The 22,356-nt window shown below is 48.2% G+C and overlaps 1 protein-coding gene across 9 annotated transcripts in view; it reads right to left on the reverse strand.

Annotated features, from left to right (window-relative positions):
• The window catches only part of specc1 (sperm antigen with calponin homology and coiled-coil domains 1), an 86,343-nt gene that overhangs the window by 34,426 nt on the left and 29,561 nt on the right, over window positions 1-22,356 (reverse strand). For 8 of the 9 annotated variants that reach the window (XM_042091154.1, XM_042091155.1, XM_042091156.1 and 5 more), the window contains exons 4-7: window positions 6,117-7,669; window positions 2,295-2,502; window positions 1,228-1,301; window positions 679-854 (exon numbers count right to left, since the gene is read on the reverse strand). In XM_042091154.1, coding sequence (XP_041947088.1) covers window positions 679-854; window positions 1,228-1,301; window positions 2,295-2,502; window positions 6,117-7,669 — 2,011 coding nt within the window. Of the gene's footprint in view, window positions 1-678; window positions 855-1,227; window positions 1,302-2,294; window positions 2,503-6,116; window positions 7,670-22,306 lie in introns of all 9 variants that reach the window. The other variant, XM_042091160.1, reaches the window with a different exon arrangement.

Raw genomic sequence — 22,356 nt, forward strand, 5'->3', positions numbered from 1 at the left:
TTGAGTGTGGTGATTTTCTAGATATTCTAGACTTTTTTTTCCTTTTGGATGAAATGCAACTACGTGCTGGTGGAATCACAGTGACATGGACAACAAGAATAAGGTCAGAAAGGACAGTTGGACAGTAGGCAGCAGCTCCGCAGCTCAAAGCAGAGAGAGGAGGAAAGCTTCTAAGGATAGCTAGAACCCGTGGGGAAAATTAGAGCGCTCCCCTCAAATCCCTGGATTTGTAAAGCCCTGAAATCCAAGGATCAAAACTGACATGTAAACCAATATGTTCATCGCAAGCACTTATTATCGCCCGTACACTGTGTAACAGTGTATTTTTAATGTATTTTTTAAAAAGCTGGATCAATACTCTTCTCCCTGTAGCGTGGGCACTATGTAAGCTGATTAATGAGGATCAGGATCAGCTGAGGTGTGTAAGAAACCCCCACCTGCACCCACCCCTCACAAACTGCGCTCAGAACAGTGTGTGCTGACCAAGACACTGTGGGCAATCAGGCACAAGCTGATAGAGGCACAGTGGACAGGAGGAGAGAGAGAAGGTGGAAAGAAGTTAAGAGAGAGAGAGAGAACGACACCATTAAAAATCAGACGGGAGACAGGAAACAGACAGCAGAGGCTACGGGGGTGCTTGTTTGGTTAGCGCCCCATCCTGGTCGAGCGAGGCCCTACCTGCCCAGCTGCAGCTGCTCCAGCTCTCCGGCCAGGCGGCCGCTGCGCTCCTGCTCCTCCTGCAGGTGGCGCCGCAGAGCTCGCACCTCCTGCTGCGCCTCCACCTTGATATCGTTGGCCACCACCACGGCCGTCTGCAAGTCCGCCTGGAAGCGCAGCCATTCCTCCTTGTCCTCCTGAGACAGAGAATAAGACGATGAATGGAGAAACAAAGCAGAAGGCCTGGGGTGGGGCGGGGAAGTCTATGTTCTTTTGATCATCATCTTTTCTTTGTCTTTGTCTGTTCTTTTTGCTTTTATTTATGTAAAGCTCACTGAATTGCCTCTGTGTACAAAATGTGCAATATAAATGAACTACTCTTCTGTGCTGTGGATATAGTGATAAAATAAAAAAGCCTGGTTTCCATATACTTCTGTATAGTTAGTAGTCTAGTCATCTGTATAGTCTGTAGTCTAGGAAAGAGAGGATTTGTAGTCTAGGAAAGAGAGGAGATGGGTGTAAATATGTCTGCTAGTCCGACTTTCGAACAGCTATGCCACACAGTCCCACCTTCATCTGTCGATTCATTGCCTTCAGTTGCTTCTCCACATCCGTCTTGTGCTCTTCCACCTTCTTCAGCTGATCTGGAAGAAGGCAGCAAAGGAGCATGTCAGGCCTACTGGCTTGAGAAGAAACACAAATCTCATAAACACGATGTCTGCCATCACCACCACTTGACAAACTACAGTAGGATCTGTTCCTATTTCCTCGGATCATATTTGGTCCTGCTGCTGTTGACTGATCCATCACTGATGCTTAGTAACTAGCAGCAATCAAGCATCACATCACATACTAATTCTTACATGCAATGGGACATAAAGCGAAGCCATAGACACACTATGAGGATAAATGGCATTCAAGTATAAATCTGTGGCACAAAAGCAGCACTGGGGTGCCACTGTGTGTCCTGAATGTACTTGATGCCTGCTGTGTTTTTGTCTAAGCTGGCAGGGGGGCTGCGGCTGGGAAGATTAGCACATAGCCTTGTACATCGCCATATCCAGCCCAACAGAATCCACTCAGTGCATGTCCCTAATCACGGCAGAGGCTCCTGCCAGGACCCAAGCGTCTCTGGCTGGCTTTTAGGGGGAGAGAGCCGCCATGGATCTTTTAGCTGGGGCCCTAAGCTCTTATAAAAACACAGAGCAAATCCAGCGCCTCTCTCTCATGAGCAACAGCCAGCACGCTATCAATCAAAAATACACTGAGCGTAAAGACACACGTCTCATCTCTATCAGCTAGGAGTAATAGAGCCCTATCAATTAACACACACACACACACACACACACACACCGAGAGACAAATAAATGCTGATGTTGTGACAGTATAAGTGTAGTACTCTCCAGGTTGAGGAGGGCCTGTTTGGAGTGGGGGTGCACACACACAGACAAACACACACACACAGAGACACACACACAGACACACGCAGACAAGCTGATGTTATGACAGGATAAGTGTCTCATACTATCCAGGTCGACAATGGTCTGTTTGGTGTGGAGGTGCACACACACACACACTCATAAAGACAGACACACAGACACACACACAGATGTAGTGATATGATAAGTGTCTCCTACTCTCCAGGTCGAGGATGGTCTGTTTGGTGTGGAGGTGGACGGCCTGCTGCTGCTCCACGTGGTCCTCCAGCTCGAAGATGGTCTCCTTCAGGTCCTTGATCTGGGCCTCGGCCTGCTGCACGTGCTCCTGCAGCTCAGTCACGCTGCCGCTCAGCATGCTCTTCTGCTCCTCCTCCTGCTTCAGCACCTGCTGCAGCTCCGCCTGGGCCTGGGGCACGCACACACACACGCACACGCACACACACACACGCACGCACACACACACACACACAAACACACACAGGTCAACACACAGGTCGACTGGGTTATAAGGATATATATATACCACACTGACATAATACCCTTTTAAACTGTTCCTAAAGAGTTTACATTGAAACGTTCAAAACCTATGCAATACTTTGAAATAAAAATGAATCGGGCTTTAGTGTAATGCTCTACAAAATGTTGACTTCAATAAAGTCAACCAAGTTACCATAGCTCAATGTTGTTTTCTGTGCCACCTAAAATGCCTTAGGAACACAAATGTTTGTTTATGCAGTTGAAAGGGTTTATTTGCAGCATAAATACATAGAGATGCAGGCCCACGCTGTAGTGCAGAAGCAGGGAGGAGCTGATGATGATTCTGCTGCTCTCTAAGAGGAAGTCCTGGGGTTAAATCCAGTGGCGAGGAGCCTAGTGTTCTTACTGTGTACAGCTCCATGACGTGGTCTGACTGTTGAGCCATGGCGGCAAGGTTGTCATCGATACTCTTAATCCCTGCTGTGACAACTGAGACACCCACCTTAGAGCTTAGTTAGTCAAATAAGTACTTATGGTGGAGACTGTCTCTCTACACTCCATCTCTAATCCAAATCAAATGACACAACTGGGTCACTTACAAAATCCCACATTAACTTCATACAGCACAGTAGAACCGCAAGCTAATGTTCAGCCTACAGACTTCCACGTTATCATGCTATAGTTGTCTACCTTGTGGGGCTATGGGATCATGGATATAATGGGAGAACACAATAAGAAAAGGGTTCTTATGATTTAGTGACTTGACAACTGCACCAGATGAGAGTGTATCAAGTTTAACCCCCCCCCGCTCTTTTCCTTTGGTATCGAACACATTATTCATATCCAACCAGCACCATGTAGTCATTGCCCCATGATAGAGAAAGTTGATGCTGCGTTGTTTTGTTCTTAATTAGATCCATATGACTTGTCACGCCCTCTCACACTCTGATGGCAGAGGCCAGGGCGTGAGTCACTCGACTCGACAGCCGGGACTGGGTCACCTCTGAGTGGGCACTCCTCACTGCCATGTTCCGCCGCCATCCCATGATGACATCACCGGGCCTGAGTCACTCTCGCCTCACCCTTCTCAAGTGCGCTGATAAACACCATAGAAGTTTTTACAAGGCGACCTGAATGACCAAGCACTACTGTAAGCTTGCCTGAAAGGGGGAAACCCAGAACCATGTGGATTCTGTTCAACGTAACAACTCAGACTTGGGGCGGGGGGTTGGGGGTTGCTTATCCCATAATATAAAAAGTCCTGTTAAAATTTTTGATCCATGACTTGCATAATCCCCTTGCATCAATCTGCAATCCCCCTAACATGTGCTATGAGTTCTTAATTCACCCCGCCAAAATACAAAGTGAACTGGGTTGGCTGTGTCTTTCAGGCTGTGCTCATGTCTTTGAAGCACTCATTGGTCCCTAGGGAGAGTATAAATTTACAAGGACAAAATTTAAGATCAGCGGCTTCCATAAAAGTATTCATTAAGTTTATGTTCCTCGTCTCGCAAGTTTTGGACAGCAACTCTGTCATCAGCGCAACGCGGGGATCGCCCTCAAACATAATCACCCTCAAACGCAAAATAATCTCTCGGGGGAGTCGCTTCCCTTTTAGCCCTGTCTTATCCGTCTCCTCCGCTGGTTTAAAAACAGCGAGTCTTTCTCACAGTCTCTTCTGCAGGACACGGCGGAGCGGACGCCTCGCTCCTCGCTCCTTTGACCTGCTGGGTGCTCAGCGGTGATGAGCAGGCCTGTGGGAGGAATCACTCCGAGCTGAGTCACTCCACACTCTCACCTAATGGCCACAGCTGGATGAGCTCAGCGTGTTCACAGTCACAAGGCACTCAGAGACGAGAACAGTCCTAAACTACAACAACTTCAATGAAGATCTCGACTGAAAAATAGCTTTTTTTGTCTAGGATTAGGCTTAATCCATGTCCGAGAAATTGATTCTTAGTCCATTAGTCACCATGTGGGTCTCTGAAATGCTAAGTGAGGTTAAGAAGTTAGTCCAAAAGCAGTGAATAACCAGAACACTACAGGATTATTGCTCAATTTTGATTTTCAACTTCAATAATAAGATGTCAGTTGACTTCGACTCAGGGCGGACTCTAGGCAGGGGCCAGGGTGGGCTAAACCCACACAAGCATTGTGTCTCGCCCAGCCAAACAAAGTCAAAAACATTTTTTTTCAGTGCATCGGTCCAATGTGCAGTGTCAAACCCAGCTTGGATGTAGATGACTTGGTGCTGAGTGTAATAGTAGCTAGCTGGTGCCGTAGGCCTATGTATGTGTCTTAGGTCAATTAAATACATGTTTCATTGTGTTGCTTTAGGCGATAAATGGGGGTGTTGCAGAGCAACAGATAACCAGGTCCATGTATTCCAACTGGATGCTTAAAGTTCTCAAGAAACTGATGCTTAAAGTTCTCAAGAAACTGATGCTTAAAGTTCTCAAGAATTGTTTGTTGCGAGCGAGGCCAATGGCCGGAATCCCAGTCGGAGTCGTGGAGGGAGAAGAAAATCGAGCGGAAGTACTGTACGTAGGAAGGCAAGGCCAGGCTAATTTTGATCCAATTTGACCGCTTTGCTATGTGTGCTATAAGTGTAGTACGCTAGAACCAGCCCTGCTTCGACTGGAAATAGAATGTCACTACCAGGTGCCATCATTTGAGATAGTAGCCCCGTTTACATGGAAACTTTTAATCTGATTACAAATGGGATTACACTTGGGATTACGCCTCAACTGATCATATTCAGCTCGTTCATGGAAACAGTTGAAATCTTTAATCAGATTCATTTCAATCTGATTGACAAAAAGTGTTAAAGTATCCCCCTATGAGTCCCCTAGAGTTAGCCGAGTTAGCCGATTCCCCAGAAGTTGGGGGACTATAACTCCCCGTGGCTATGAACCTATTCCTCCTGAATGCCTTCCTGTGCAGAGGGGCTGAGTGCTGGAGAACAGAGCACTTCCTCCCCAGAGGATCCCTTAAAGGCAACATGTGCTGACATCGAGGAACAGGACATCTGTTTTTAGTGCAGACACTGTGCTCTCAGACTGTGGGGGCGATGGACGCTTGGGTGTGCGCTTGACCCGGAACGACACAGTGACCCTGACACAGGCAAGACCGAGAGGAAACACTGGACCAAAATCTGTTTGATGAGAAAAACTCTTAGGAAAACACTTCACAGTCACGGCCAGAATTAGATTGATAGAACAAAAAACAATGAGTGGAAACTACTGTAGCAACCGAGGGAGGATCTATATTAAACCATACCAATGTACAAATTATAAAAAGATTGAAACTATCTATAAAAAGATGTGTGCAAATTAAGTATGAGTAGTGCACCAGTGTGATACTACAAATGCAAAATGCAATTGCAAAGACATACCCACATTAGAGTAGCCAATGTGAGTAACACAGTAACTCCAGAGTAAACTTTGCATAGTTACCACACCACATTTGTTATGTTTTTGATTGTTAAAGAATTGGCATGCCCCCCCCCCCCCCCCCCCCCCCCCCAAACTCCTTGAGAGTCACCTTAGCGAGCCCCGTGCGCGTCTGCTCGTTGTCAGCATGGGCCTGCTGCGCGTCCTGCCTGAGCCTGGTGCACTCCAGCTCCAGCCGGTCCCTCTCGTCATGCGCCGCCTTCAGCAGGCCCTGCAGCTCCGTGCTGTCGGCGCTGGCGCTCTGCACCGCCTTCAGCTCCGCCACCTTCTGCCTCTCGGCCTCCAGCTGCGCCCTCACGCGCTCCACCTCCGCCCGCAGCACCTCGACCGCGCCTTCCCGCTCCTCCGCCGCCCGCTCCGCCTCGCCGCGGCCCTCTCGCTCGCGCTCCAGCTCGGCCCGCAGCCGCTCGCGCTCCTCGCGGAGGCCCCGGGCGTCGGCCTGCGCCTCCTGATGCTCCTGCTCCAGCTGCCTCAGGCTGCCGGTCAGCTGCTGCTGGATGTCCACCAGCTTCTCGCGCTCGAAGCGCGCACTCTCCACCAGCTGGCCGCAGCGCTGCTCCAGCTCGGTGGCGCGCGCCGACTCGTCGCGCTGGTCGCGCAGCCGCAGCAGGAGCGCTTCGTTCTTCTGCGCCAGCAGCTCCACGCGCTCCCGCTGCTCCTGCAGCGAGGCCTGCAGGCGGTGCTTCTGCTCGGCCAGACGCTCGTTCTCCGACGTCAGCTCCGTCACCACCTGCTGCTGGTCTGACAGCTCCTGCAGCGTGGCCTGGAGCTCCTCCGACGTGCTGTGGTGGCTCTCCTCCATCTGCTGGATCTTCTCCGTCAGGCACTCCACCGACTGCTCGCGGGTGGGTGGCGTCGTCGGCGTCGCCGCTAAATCTCCGCCCCCGGCACCGCCGCTGCTGAGGGAGTTGCAGCGCGACGGGATCTTCTCAAACTCGGACGAGTCTGGGGAGGGGGAAGCCGACGCTGATCCCTTGGTGATGTCGCTGCCGGACGACGTGGAGCTCTTAAGCGGGATCTTGCTGATGGCCGGGACAACGGCGTCGCCGATGGCGGTGCTGTCCGGGAGGATGCCGTTAACGGAGGGTTTCGTTGGGCTGGGGGACGAGGAGGAGGTGGCGTTGGGGACCGGTGCGCTCTCCAGCGAGATCAGCTTCTCCTTCAGCGCCTGGTTCTCGTCTCGTAAGGCGGCCAGCTCCCTCTGAAAGCGTCCGTTCTTCTCTTTCAGCTCGCCCACCAGGGCCTGGGGGTCGACGGGCGACGTCCCGGCCGGCTCCCCCTCGCCACCCTGGCCCTCTGTGGGCGTGGTGCTGGCGACGGTGCCCTCGGCGGGCGAAGCCTTTCCCCGGTAGCGCTGCAGCTCCATGCGCAGCTTGCTGATCTCGAAGTCTTTGGCTTTGGCCTCGGCCAGCAGCTCCTTCACCTGGCACTCCAGGAGGGCTTTGTCGGCGCCGTCTGCGTCCAGCTTGGGCTTGGCGGACTGGCCCCGCTTGGCCAGCGTGGACAGACTGGAGGTGCTGGCGCTGGGGACCATCTTTTTGGTGGACGCGCCTTTCAGCTGGTCACGAAGGGATACCCTTTCTCTGGAGACGGTGGTCGACATCTCTTTGGGAGCAGGTATCCCGGATTTCTTTGGTGGGATTCCTAGGAAGAGACAGAAACAATTACTTTTACTACCACCACTACATTAACCATTACACATTACGTATGTTCGTGAATGACTTTACGTAACATTACGTTACGTTCATGAATGCGTATCTAAAACATGTCATTCACGCCATTTTGTGAAATGGAAATCCGATTAAAACTGCAGCCTCATCACTGATACTATTACATCCATTGTTGCTTTTCTCATGGAAATGTTGGATGTGACAACAGAGTGTAGTGTCATTCATTCAGTGCCCATTGTAGTGGCCAGACAGAACCTGTTTTGTGTCAACAGATCAATATGGCTGCTAGGCACTGCCACTGTGTATTGTGACTTCATACCAGCGAGGGGCAAACAAAACGTGCGGCACAAACACACTGGCAATTCAGCCACATCAGTGTGGGTGCGGGCATGGCAAAGCCTTCTCTCCCGATTTGTGTGTGTGTGTGTGTGTGGAGGGCAGACAGGATGGTGAAAGCTGCATTGTTGATTTTGGTATAATCAGCAAACACCAACACAAACATGACGGGTTCTTCTTACAACGGATGACAATGACTGCCCAGTACACGGAAAGTTCCAGTGGGTTCAGAAGGGGAGTAGGGGGGGGGCTGTGGGGGCTTACAAAGGGGGTGGTTGTGTCTAGGTTGAACACAAGAGCACCCACTGAGCATGTTTAGCATAGACTGGTGGTGAGCCATACAGAGTGACTAACCCCAGTTGAGAGATTAACATGCATGCTCCCTCAAACACACACTCACACTCGCATCTCATCATGCCTGTGACTACACACACACACACACACACACACACAAAAACGCACAAAGAAGGACGAAGAAGAGACAACATTCACACCCACAGACAAAAGACGAACACTGCCAGACTACCATACATTCCAGTGACTGAGTTAAACATACACACACACACACACACACACACACACACACACACACACACACATACTGGGTACTGTCTCATTTCGAATGGTAATCCTATTCCCCGTAGGACTGTGGAAGCATGTCCCCATTGATCGGGGCAGTTTTTGGTGACTATCGCTTCATTGTACAGAGCCTCAGCCGGGGCGATAGCTGCCAAGCCACACACGCTATTGACTGGCTGAAACCTCTGTTTAGCATTCCTACAGTGGATTTCAGAGGATATAAAAGGACATTTCAGGCAGCACAGAGGAGATGAAGGCAGTCCCCTGGCAACCTCTCTACCTCAAAAACATACCGCTCTTCTATTTATAGTATGAAATTAGAAGGCCCTGTTTTTTGTTATAACAAAAATAGCGATTTCACTGCTTTACGAAATAGTAATAAAAATGCTCACATGTCCAGATAACAATTCATCGGAGACTCCAAGGACATTGCCAACCAGACTGGAGCACTCACTGTGGACCATGTGGTTTGGCTGTCAGTCATACAGGGGGAAAGGGGGGGGGGGGCTCTTGTTTTGACTCTCATCTGAACTAAGCCTGAGTAGCCTAAGTTGAGCGAAAGGAAAACGTGTGGAGACAGACAGTCAAGGTCGGCCAGACAATCGGACCTGCGCTGGCTTGCCCTGTCAGTCAGAGAGGAGAAGTCTGTGGGCTGCCAGTCCGTCCCACGGGAGAGAAATCCCGCCCCGCCACCATTAGTGTCATTAAAAATCTATAATAGTATCTGCTCTGTGCATTTCAAATGCGTGCGCCACAGACAGAACCAGGCCATGGCGTTCTAAATAATACATCAGCAGCAGCAGAATCTTAACACCTAAGTACTAAAGCAGACTGCAGCCCAACAGCATGACGTACTCCGACTATTGCAGTGTTGTGCTGAAAACAGTTATTCCCCTGATCCAATTCAATAACTGCTTAAAGGTATAAAACTGAAGACACAAGAGAAATATGTGACTTACAAGTCTTTCTGATTAAAAAAAGAAACTTAATTCAATATTCTTGCGAAGACATGTATGAATGGCTCTACAAGATCAGAGATCAAACCTCATATGCATAGTAAAGCATCTGTGCAATTTCAACTTGCATAGCCTGCGGTGCGTCCAACCCTGTTATGGTTTAAAAGAAACATTCCTATGGTAAACTGTCCACTTCAGTGTAACTCTCTGTGCTATTTTGGCGATCAACCTGATAAATTCTCTCTGTGAGCACCTCAAAGGATTCTATTTCTGCTCAGAGGAATTTTGATTTGGCCGATAGCATCCTGGATTGGACGGATAGGAGGCCCTACCAGAGAACAGCTAAATAAATGGCAGATATGGTAAAATTCCACTTAATCATTAAAGAGACGTTCAGTGTTCAGTGTTCCATTAAATTCCAAACAGGTGGTTAATTAAATTAAAATGTGTGGCAATCTCTAATTAAAACAGAGCAGTGCAGCGGTTTTAATTCTGCAGTGGTGAGGGTGTGTGTGTGTTTGGGGGGGCGGGGGGGTCCTCTCTCTTGCTATCATGATCAGAAGCCTGACACAATGGGAGGTCCCCCGTGGCTCCTCTTGGGGAAGTGAATCAATTACGCTGCTGCACCCCGCCCCCCCCCCCCCCCAAAAAAAACAAAACAGCGGTTGTGTCTGAAAGTGGCCCTCGTCCATCAGTGTGACTAATGCCTGGGCCGGGGCTCTGGGACGTCTCTCTCGGCCGCTTCTTATTTCTCGTCCAGCGCGCAGCGGACAGAATAAAAGCCATATGCACCGCGTGAAATGCACTTCGCTCCAAAGACGGGCCCTATTTCTGCACCATGACATCACCGCTAACCTGTCCCCTGCGTGCACAGTACAGTGTGAATCAATGAGGTGCATTCATAAATGGAAAGGCTGTGTCCAGCTCCCTGCTGGAAGAGCTGGGATCGCCTGACTCTTTTGCTCCCTCGTCTTGAGAGTTATAGCCTGGAGGACTCTGGGCTATAACATTAGATGGGTTCTACTTATGAACACCAATAAAACAGAGAAATACAACTCTCCAACCCAACATAACGGTTGGAGAGACAGGAGACAGATACAACTCCACAAGTCACTTTGCAAAGTACATTTACTCGAACACAGGCTGACGCGATTATTTTTAGCCTACCTAACATCAGAAATATTATAAATGTTTAAGGTGTATGTGTCATCAGCTATAAGAAACTGTCCAACACACTTGAATAAGACAGACATTTGTGTGTGCATCTGTGTCCCTGATAGATGGTGCTCAGTGCCTTCTTTTAAAGATGGCTGGGAGACTTTAGGAGAGCTGGACGGGAAAGGACAGAGAATGACATGACAAGAAGGGACAAGTAAGGAATAAGTGATGGGAGTGACAGGAAACGGAGGAAGGAGCAAAGCTGTGATCGAAAGGGAGTACAATCTCATGTTCGCGGAATGGAGAGTGGAGAGAGAAATTGACAGAGCAAGATTGAGAGAGTTGGAGAGAGATTGATGTGAAGAGTGAGGAGGAAACGGGGGGCGTGGGCTGGGCTGATGACAGCACCACGGGCCCCTTTACGCTGATGACCACGTCCTGCCTGCCCGCCGACGCTCAGGGCAGTGCGATTCCCGTTCCCATCAGTGGTGGCACGGCTGGGAAACTGTAAATCAGCCCCCACTGATTACCCCAACACTACCTGAGTGCCCCTATATAACTCAAAATACAACCTCCACAGACTGGACATGGCAAAAGAACACAGAGGGAGAATACAAGACAAATGGAACAAATGCTATTATAGAGGGAGAGAAAGGATGAGAGAGGATATCCAAAGTGCAGCGCTCTTAACAGTTAATAGAAAGTGACGTGCCATTTACGAGCCTTTTTTTCCTTTACCACTGTGCGACCGTGCATGCATGTCACCTGATACTCGGCTTTTGCAGTGTATGTGAATTGTCAGTAGTTTGCAGCCAGCCAAATAAAGCTGACGAGAACTGCCAATATCAACAGGCCTGACTATCTGAAAACAGCACATATCCCCTTAGTCTACAGCCTCATTACAAATGCATTCTACAGCCTCTGGAGCAGGTTCATTTATAAATACATAATCATATGTAGAACTTCAGAATATATTAAATCAGTAATTCATTAACTCCACTTTAGGGCCGTTCTCTCTCCCTTCCTGAAACTACATCCAATCACAACACAACTAAATGACTGAATGTTCTCATTTTGTAACTAAATTACTGTCACATTTATTAAATCGGACCATTCTGATGGGACTACAGGTCTCAGACCACGGTAGGAGTTGCCTGGCTGGCCTGATCCCAGTGACCCCCCCCCCCCCCCCCCCCCCCCCCGTCTGACTGTCGGTGACTAAGTGCACAACACTATGAGGCCCCCCCCCCCCCCCGGGATGCCCCCAGTGCGCTCGCCCTGAGCCTTCTGATGGATGACAGATGTAGAAATGTGACAGCGCCTCACTCCGCAGGGGTCCTTGACATCAGGGAGGGCACTCGAACACAAGAGGGTGGCACAGCTTGTACTGTGGTTTGACCTTTGCACTGGGAGGGGAGCGAGGGTGGTTGTGGTGGTGGTGCAAGTGGTGTTGTTGTTACATTACATTACATTTAGTCATTTAGCTAATGCTTTCATCCAAAGCGACTTACAAAAAAAGTGAAACTGTCAAGGTAGAGTGCCAGAAGGGCATGTTAGTGCAGCAATAAGTACTACTGGCATACTAGAGGCAGCTCTATAGTGTTGTTAGTGGTGCCGGATTATCTGCCACTCTGCATTCCCTGGCTCTCAGCCCCCTCCTCCACTGCCATGCGGCTCCAGGAAGTTCCACATGGGACGCCCTAAAGTTTTCCAGTCATGTGGATGTGAGTGTGAGTGTGTGTGTGTGTGGGGCGCTGGTGATGGTGGCATGTGTCAAAAACAGCCGCTGCCGTTCTGTCCTGGCTTCCTGTTGTCCAGAACACCACGCGTTGGACTGGGCGAGATGGGCATGCACAGGATAACACTGGCGGACAGAGTGGCCCGGCACTGGCATTCCTCTCCAACTTCCTCTCATGGAGGAGGGGGAAAAAAGGGAAAAGAATTTCCCCATGCGTCACTGTGGTGACACTCAACGGGCAAGATGGCAAGAGTCAAGCGAGCAGTCAGCAAGAATCAACATAATGCCAACATATACATGTCATAACACTGACACACTATACTGTATATTCAAAGACAATACAGCTTTGTACACCCTGGGGAGCTATTTGAAGACCAAACATGCGGCACTAAGCATCCACATTGAGAGGCTTTGAAGAGTGCATGGGATATAACATTAATATCCTAAAGGTCAGTTCCAGCTCCCCACTGGCTTTGGGTAAAATGATAAGCACATATGCAGAGTGGGATGATGGAAAATTGGAAACTACAGCGATTATCCATCCCCGGTCGTCATAATCAGATTTCAAAGACTCCTCTCTAGTCATCATCTCTCTTTCCCCCACACATCCCTGCATTGTTCCCTGAACTCTGTCACTCCTCGAGAGCTCCAGCCAAGACCAAATCTGCCAGGCTCAGCTTCAAATCCCAAAGCCTTGTTCAGAGAGAAAAAATATAAAATAAAGTCAAATGATCAGGAAATGATATCATGTGGAGGTGGCTGTAGAATACTCGTGCTGTGAAAGAACAGACCTCATTGACTGAGTAGTTGATTTAGAACCGATGTTACCAGCTGCACTTTATGGATAAAGCAGCCGGGAAGGGATACACTGTAGGAGCAGCAGAGACCCAGTAATGCAGCAGACCTGGATATGGAGATGGAGATGGAGACTTGCCCCTGTCGTACCCCCCAGCCCACCCCACCCAACCGGCAACCGGTATAAGTCACTGCGGACTCAGAGTGGACGGGGACCTGATTTGTGCAAAGTGCGGACCAGTTTAATTAGGCTATGCTGGGATTTAAGAGGGGAATAAATCACTTTAATGATAAAAGCTCAAATGACATACACAGAGGGAGGCAGAGATCATATTCCACCCAGAACACCACCACAGACGTCCATACGCCTTCAAACACAGACCTTGCATAGCTTTAGCCAAACGTTTGGGGCCGGCTGTTTACGATAGATAAGGATCAACCCTATATATAATTGTATGGAAATGAGGAAATATGTTATTCTTGTGTTACTAAGTCTTTGATTGTATCGTGTTTTGTGTGCTTTGAAGTGGCTTTGTGCTCCAGCACTTGCGAGCAGCATGCCGATCCCCTGTGCAATCACATAATGGGCCAATCTCTCAGCCCAAGAACACAGCCTTCCTTGACCAAACACCAGTCAAGATGTCACCCCAGTCAATGAGTCAGCCTTCTTTTCCCGCTGACTACTTCACGAACAAGCACTTTATAACCCTGCACCCTCGCCCCCCCTACAACGACTCCACTCTGCCATTTACCGTTCACTGTTGGCCTGGGCCCAATCACTCCACTTAACCATAACATTACTTATCCATATTTTCATACTTAAGTTCCCTCAGGAAAAAAAATGACAGGACCACAGTTATGTTGTGGCAGATTCCACAGACTCGGTTAACCTGATGACAAGAGTCCCGAGATGACCAGCTGCGGCTTTAGGATTTGATTTCAGTCGGATAGGGCGTTCTTGCTTATGACATGCAACTATGGCAAGAGTAAAAAAAAAAACGTTGCCTGTCAAATTCATCAGAGTGAAAACACCCAGATTAATCTCAGTATTTCCACTGCAAGTGTGCTTCATACTGTGCACTGCATCTCCTTACTATAGATTAGAAGCACGCTTCAGTATCTGTCGTGAGCTGACAGTGAGAAAAGCAACTGTTGCATACCTAAATGGCATTCCTAACAAGTATGAATGGAAGAGACGGACACCATAAACCACCCTGACTTGAACAAGGGAAATATCCTACTATGACCCATCAATTGCAACCATGGTTTCATGCACCAATAATGCTGCCACATCACCAAGTGCACAAACTCAGGCAACATGGCAATAACCTAATCATACATAACCAACTTACAGTCAGTGCTGTGTGGCACGTGGTTCTGAGCTCCAGGGCATGTTTTGTTCCTAACACACAGCTGCTGCCTAACTGTTGATTTGGCATTTGATCTGGACGGGCTAATGCTGACCAGATTTGTTTGGCGGTGCTTTCTGCATAGCATGTATTCTGAGGTCTGCATTGCTGCGGTTCTTTGAGAATGCTGCTTGTCAGCCCATGTTCTGGCCCCGGAGCTGACAGTGCTGGTCTGTGGGGGGGCAGCGGCGCACGGGGCCGAGATGCTGTTTGATGTTCGTTTATCACACCCTCACATCAGTGTCCATGACTACAGCAATCTGCCAAGCTCCTCTGTGGCAGCGCGCGAGATTGTGCAGATATATACATGTAAAAATAGGTTGGATAGAACAAGAGAAAAGGGCTTTGTTTGGCTTGGATCAGATATTGGACAATTTCCTAAAAGCATGTAAGCAGTCAAGGCTGAAAAGCAATAATTTCCTGTGCCACAGCATTGTAAATCCTTTCACAAAAAAAACAATCTAACACAGCCAACCAAACGCTGTGTCTAAAACATCCATTTTCTCTCTCTCTCCTCGAGTTTTCAGAGATCACCAGTCATGACTAAAGCGAACCAAACACAGTGATATTCTCTCTCTTTCTGAAAGAGTGTGTCTTCAATACTGTTTTTAAATGGCACCATGTTTGATGTAGTCTCTTGTGATGGTGTCTGATACAGACCTTCACAAAAGGGCTTGAGTACTCCGCTGGGATGTAATGTTAACCTTAGTTTCAACCCATGAGCTGCGAAAATGTCATTTAAAACCTCACAAGATCCTCTGGTAATACTGTATACTGTACTTGTTAGCTACATACTGTATGAACAGCAGTCGCATGGCATTATTTCAACTGCTTTGAAAGTCTAATTTCATGTAAAGGCTTGAGCTGGTTTCGGGCATTAGAGCATGAGTAAATCAAGTGATCAGAGGATTTTGGGTAATGTTCCCTCATTACATAAGAGGACAAGAGGGGACTGTGGCGTACACATTAAAGAGATGGCTATCTGCTGACTGACTTGATATCTCACTGGCTAAATTACCTAGAGAGAGAGCCAACATGAAAGGGTTGACAGAAAGGTCTCGACCACTCAAACACCACAGAGGGTTCCTTGGTCGGCCTTGCGCTGCGCGCATTTCAACACGCTTCATACCTGTAGCGATGCAACAGGAAAATATATTTTGAGTGAACTACTCCACTTTCCACAACAGCAACATCTGAAGGTCATGAGTGATAATCCACAAGGTCACAATGGTATAAGCTCTGGTTCAGCACAAAGACAGTTAAATTATTTCACTTAAAATTATTTCACTTCAAAAAAAACATTTATTGTGAATTTTGAGAACAATAATGAACTTTTCACCACAAGATAACCCTGTGGTGGGTGCTTTGTGTGGGGTTTACATGATTTGTTTTACGCTCTGACAAAAGCTCTCTCTAGGCCATTTCTCATATATTGGGATTTGAGGAGCTATCTATTCTGAGATTAAGTATTTGTCATTCCCCTGGGAGCGGAGCAGATAAAGCCTTAATGAGAAGCTGTAACACAGAGCCAGAGACAGATTTACCCACAAAGCACTTAAGGGGTCCTCGGCTCCACACTCCCTGACCTCCACTCCTTTTTTCTCTCCTTCGCTCTTGCTCTCTTTCTCTCTGTCATGGTCAACAAACAAACCCAGAAAAGCATCCATATCATAAAAGGGTATCAAAACCGATGCCCGTTTCAGCGGCAGGGAGAGAGGTGTCACTATGCAGCCCCTTTCTCCAAGGAAAACATCTTAATCGGGGTGGAGCTGCATTTCTCTGTTTACTGTGAAAGCAGTCGTCCGATCCTGTGACTCCCCACAGGCCACGGTGCAGTTCCGTGAGACGACATCACAAACAAACAGCCTGTGTCTGACTGCACCAGGCCTCGATACGGACCTTCTCGCTGGGCCCAAACCGGACGAGATTATAGGGCGGTTTACGGTGGGAAACTTTTGTGTCTCAGACAGAGGTAAACACGCATGTTGAAATTTCGCTAGGACCGCATTGTTAGGCGATGGTCTGGAAGTATTTCACTGGTTTATTTATGGACGTGTGTTTGAGAAACAAAGCCACGGCTGAACAGCAGGGTGAACTTTGGGTAATATTTGGGTCTCATGATCAAAGAGGTTTCATGTTTGTGTTCAGACTGACGCAACTGTATTTCTCATACTAACACACATGCACTAACACGTGCAAACAGACACACACACATGCACACGTAAGCAGAATAGGGTAAATCCAAATATGACACACCTGTCCTAAGCACACAAGGGACATAAAGGTGCGTGTGTTTACATTAATAGTCATTTCTTTCCTTTCAGGCGTGGGCAGGCTTGGCTTCCTCAGAGTCATGGACAATCCAGGACGTAGCTATACACCATATCCTGATGGTCAACTTCAATGAGGCGACACACAAAGAATTTGCTGACGGCAGAATTTCAGGGCTCTCATGTCAACCAGCAGGGGTACATCACTGCCATTATCCTTCTGAAACCTGGTCCATGTCCAAACCCTGCTCATGTCCAAGTGAAGCTGGGAGAGAAAGTGTTCATTTGGCCATGTACAATGAAGCAGAATGCTTTTTGCACAATTGTTCCATAAAACAACTCACCCCTCAAAAACCGGTCAGTGAATGTAGCACAAACCACGTTGGTCAGCAGTACGTCCAAACTAAACACTTGGATTTGGCTGGTGCTTGCTAGTTTATTGGTCCATCAGCTCCACCAGAGCGCGGACTGTAATGGTGGGGACACCCGCTGGTGGCATGTTGCTGGGAGAAGGAGGTGGAGTCATGCCTGCTGGGAACAGGCTCCACAGGGCAGCACTGCACCGAGCCCTTCATTGGCAGCTGATCGCTTTGCATTACCGGCTCACTAAATCTCAACTTCATGCACGACTGGAACCCCATCGAATGCCGTGAGCTTGTGAACATGCCACTGTACGCACACAAACAGACATCAGCATTCACATCCGCATATGTGCTGTGCTATATCAATGTTGCTGATTTCACGTTGATGTGAAAGGTCCTGGCATGTCCTGGAGGACCAAAACAAAAGTGAAACAGTAAGCACCAACTCGGGCTCTGTTTCTTTTCTTTTCGACCAAAACCGTGTTCTCAAGCAGATATAATCCTTCTGGAGAGTGGCCTGTAAAACAAGCCCGTATTATTACAGTCTGATTGCTGGAGATGTCCAGCGTTCTGGGTTGAGAAATCTTTTTCCGTTGGCCCCGCGTATCTCCTGCAGAAAGCTCCTGCTGTGAGGCCTATCAGACCACCCCCCCCTCCCCCTCCCCCAACCCCAACCCGACTCCTGATGCCTGAGAGCGAACAGAGCAAAAACAAACAAGGTTGTTGTTCCAGTGAGTAACACTGTTATTGCGGCAGCGCTATCACCACTCAACTCACTCACACATTATCAAAACCTTAGCTCCCCCCAAACCTCCCCAAGTGTCCTGGCAGCTTACTGCCACATTACCCAAACCGCTAAACATTTGGGCAAGGCTGAGCCATCACCAAGCTTCAGTGGTTTTCTATCCTTTTTTGAGCATGAAAGAGCAGAATGCACCATTCCTCCTCTCTCTCTCTTTATTTCACTGGCTGTCTAGCACTCGCCCACCTCACTGGACAAACATCTCACAAAGGGCTGGGTCTCCCTCTCCAGACGAGCTGAAAATAGGCCCACTGTGCGGCCATATTTCACTGATAAGGTCATCTGGGTATCTGCTGGGGGTGGGCACCGTGCCAGCCTGCCCTTGGCAACCGGGCAACGAGCAGCCTCAGAGTTCCGATACAGAGCAAAATATGACCTCTTGGCCGAGTGGAAACTTCTGATATTTCTGAAGTAATGACACAATGACATTCAATAAAGCTTGGCTCTGACAGTTCCATTGATAGCAGAAGCATGTTTCTTTGTGCATCCTCTGTGCTTGCTCTGGCCCTAATAATGCTCAGCTGTCGGGAGAGAGAAATGATTCACGTTGCTGGAGTGCTGCGTGAGGACAAAAGCAGCGGATGACATTTTCTGGTAGAGGTGTTAGCCCCCAGTCCCAGCAGCTCGCTTTGTCACTTCTGGAACACTGCGACGAGGATGAGCCAAGCCTTAGCTTCGAAATTAAATTAGATATGAGGGAGCTACCATGAGCTAATAGTCTAGTGGACCCCACCAGACAAAGACTGATCCTGAAGTTTGACAGGGAGTCAGAAAAACATTGACATCCGACATCAATGGATAAGCTTTTCCTTTCACTTGATAATGAAAAAAAAAATAAATTTAATATGACAAAACATGTTTATGACTGTACTTAGCTACCGAATTTACAGAGCACTGGCACAAATTACAGTAACATTATATTTCTCTGTCCTGTTGCAATCTGTTAAGATAAATTATGTTGCCCTTGTGACCGTTCTCTTCTTCTCCTTCAACACCAGGAGAGTGGACAAAGAAAAAAAAAAAAAAATCACCCACGGAATAGTCGATTCTAATACCATTACGGAAGGCCGCTCCATACCAAGCCCGTTCGGAGGTATCGGAGTAATAAACAAGCGCGTGGCAGATCCATTAACATCGCAGCAGCTGCTCAGATTCTCTCCTGCCTTCCGGGGCCTCAGTGGAGCAGACGCTGGGCATCGGAGACGCTGCCCCTGCCACTCTCCACGCTCTCAAGCTCCTCCTTGTCTGAGTGTGATGGATCGCTGTGCTAATCATTTTCTCTGATGGATGAGGCTCATAATTGCAGTGGAATTCGGCATTCATAAACTCACACTCCAAAGATGATTACTTGGATCAACTGTGGAGGGGCCAGCTTGATGCAGCGGTCTTCTTCACATGACCCTGGCTCAGACAGAGGCATTGATTTGGACTGGCGAGAGGGCTCATCAATCCTGCAAATGCGTTCATCCATCCAAATTCACGAACCACAGGATTCTGGAGACAGTGACTAACGTGAGCACCAAAACAGCTAAAAAAAACTCCACAGATATCCAAACATACCAGTCAGACAATCCTTTCAGACGAGATGTTCATAAACAGTATCAAATTGATCTTATTTATGAGGTCAAGCCCCATCTCCAGATTTACCTCATGCTCTTTCTTAAGAGCAGTAACTTACCTCAGAAACCTGACTGGTTTCGAGATAACCAAGAAAACAGCATTGTTAGTGCTGTTGTGAGAGTGTGTTGATACCCCTAGTCAGAGATGGTCAGTCCCCAGTGAGCTGTGAGTGTGTGTGTGTGTGTGTGTGTGTGAAGACAGATGAGGCGCAGGAGAGGCCCTTGGAGTCCTCTCCTCATGTGAACTGGACAATCTCGCCTTGTCACTGCACTGCACCTTCTGACAGCAGGAAGTGACACCACTTGGAGAACACTGAGGAGATGAGGGATTCTTTCCAGATGTTTCTGGCGTGCTGTCACTCTCAAAGCCCCCTGTGTGAGCGCACACAACTCTGCGAGGGCGTGCAGACAGAGCACGTGAACGTTCATGGATGGGGGAGTTCACTAATGAATGAATCATCAAAAGGAGGAGAGAGGACGCTCTAAATCTGCCAGGCAACAAAGTCACAGTCCTCCAAAGTTCATTTCTTATTAAACTACTGGGGGAGACATTCAGAATGAACCGCTTCCTGAGCGTAAACATAACATCTGCTTCTTTTAAACAAGGAAAACATAAACAGAGATTTTCCCACGTATACTGCTGGCACTACTTGGGCTGGCCTCCCAGGTAAATTGTACCACTGCATACTTGTATTTTTTTACCACATGTCGCCACAAATGTTCTCCTTCTGCAACTCTTTCCCATGATGTTTGCAACAGGAAGCCTCAATCCCACAAAGACATTCTACACCAGGCAGAAACTAGTAATGCAAAAACAATCATGATCACTACAGCCCCCTCTATGACTCAATCGCACATCTACAGGTTGACCTGTTGGAGGATGCAAAGCAGAGGCATTGTTATTGTGTGAAGGTTTGTGTGTGTGTGTGTGTGTGTGTGTGTGTGTGTGTGTGTGTCTGCATATGATGGGGGGTGCAACTGGAGTTAATCTTCTGTCTAATACAGTTGCCACAGAGGGCCTGCTGCGTTATCTCAAACAGAGCATATGCACACAGACACACACACAACACACGTACACGTACACATACATGTACACACACACACACACACACACACACACACACACTCCGACATGATGAGTCTTTTAAACCAGGAAGCCCGATAAGAGTTCGACAGCGCCACAGAGCCCCACTGCTGTGCTCTCCTCTCTCTGCCAAAACACACACAGAGACCACATTCACCGCCCACAGATGTGCCAAAAGCTGCCAGACCACTGTGAATGCACTTATACATAGAGAATCCACAATAAAAAGAGGAGCTGACCAATGCCGCGATGGTAGACCAGGAGAAAACGGAAACACTAAAGGATAAGAGCGGATAGCAACAGCTATTGCTTTGTGATAAGGTGTGTGTGTGTGTGTGTGTGTGTGTGTTTGTTTACAATCTAGGAATAGAACATTATGCAAACACAGAGCAAAGGGGACAAATGTGACTGGAAAAAAAGGACATGGTGTGTGAACAACACAAACCAAAACAGAGAGAGAGAGAGAGACAGGCGAGAAAAAGAGACAAAACATGGTGATGGAGTGAACTGACTGCTTTGTGAAGTGAAAGTTCTAAAAAAAGGCTGTGAGATGTTTGGAGGGTGCGTGGGGAGGGGACTTTGTAATGGAAATGAGACTGTATGAGTGTGAGGCTGTTTTATCCCTCGGTCAGCACCGAGACTGTGGAGGCACTGTGATAAGCACCAGAACGTCCTCAGGTCCAACGAGCCTTACTCTTCCACTCTCACCCCCTAACTCTCTCTCTCACTCCCTCTCTCTCTCCCTCCCTAACTCTCTCTCTCACTCCCTCTCTCTCTCCCTCCCTAACTCTCTCTCTCACTCTCTCTTTGAGCAATGGAAGTCTGGCAAGCTCAACCTTACTCAGCACTTTACATGTCTCAACATATGAAAACACATCCATTAATTTAGCACGCTCGAGAGAGACGCCGTGGCGGAATCGGCCAAGAATGCCTGTCACCATCAATCACGCTGAAGAAAAGACGGAAATAACAATATTCATGTCTTCTCTCTCAAGTGCTGCCTGAAGGATGTTACTCAACATACAGGGTCATTAGTGTAAAGCTGTAAGGTCTGACTAAACAGTTCAGATACCGGTTTCCTGAGAGTCCGCACACAATAGCAATGATGAAGAATGAGCAAGGGAACGTTGACAATGAAAAAGCCATGTGTTACCAAGGCAATGACGACTGACAGACACCTCTTGGCGTCATGTCAAACATAAACATGAACTTACTGTAAGTGACAGTGTGCTGTAGGAGAGGAGGTGTGGGAGAAAAAGAGACAGAGAAAAAAAGACAAGAAAAGAAAGAGAGATGGAGACAGGGAGTATGGAACAGGAAAAGAGACAACAGAAGGAGGGAAACAAGAGTCAAGGACAGAGAGAGAGAGAGAGAGAGAGAGAAACAGAGACAAAAAGAAGAGGAAAAAAGGGAAGGAGACAGGAGGAAGAGAAAAAAAGAGAAAGAGAAAGAGACAGACAGTCTAGCACAGAGCTGAGCACCCATGCTTGTGTGGAGGCAGACCTGGCTCCTGCTCCTCGGCTCTCCCTGCTTGGTTGCCCATGGCTCCGGTG

This window comes from Alosa sapidissima, chromosome 5, assembly GCF_018492685.1.
Source record: "Alosa sapidissima isolate fAloSap1 chromosome 5, fAloSap1.pri, whole genome shotgun sequence".
Lineage (NCBI taxonomy): Eukaryota > Metazoa > Chordata > Actinopteri > Clupeiformes > Clupeidae > Alosa > Alosa sapidissima.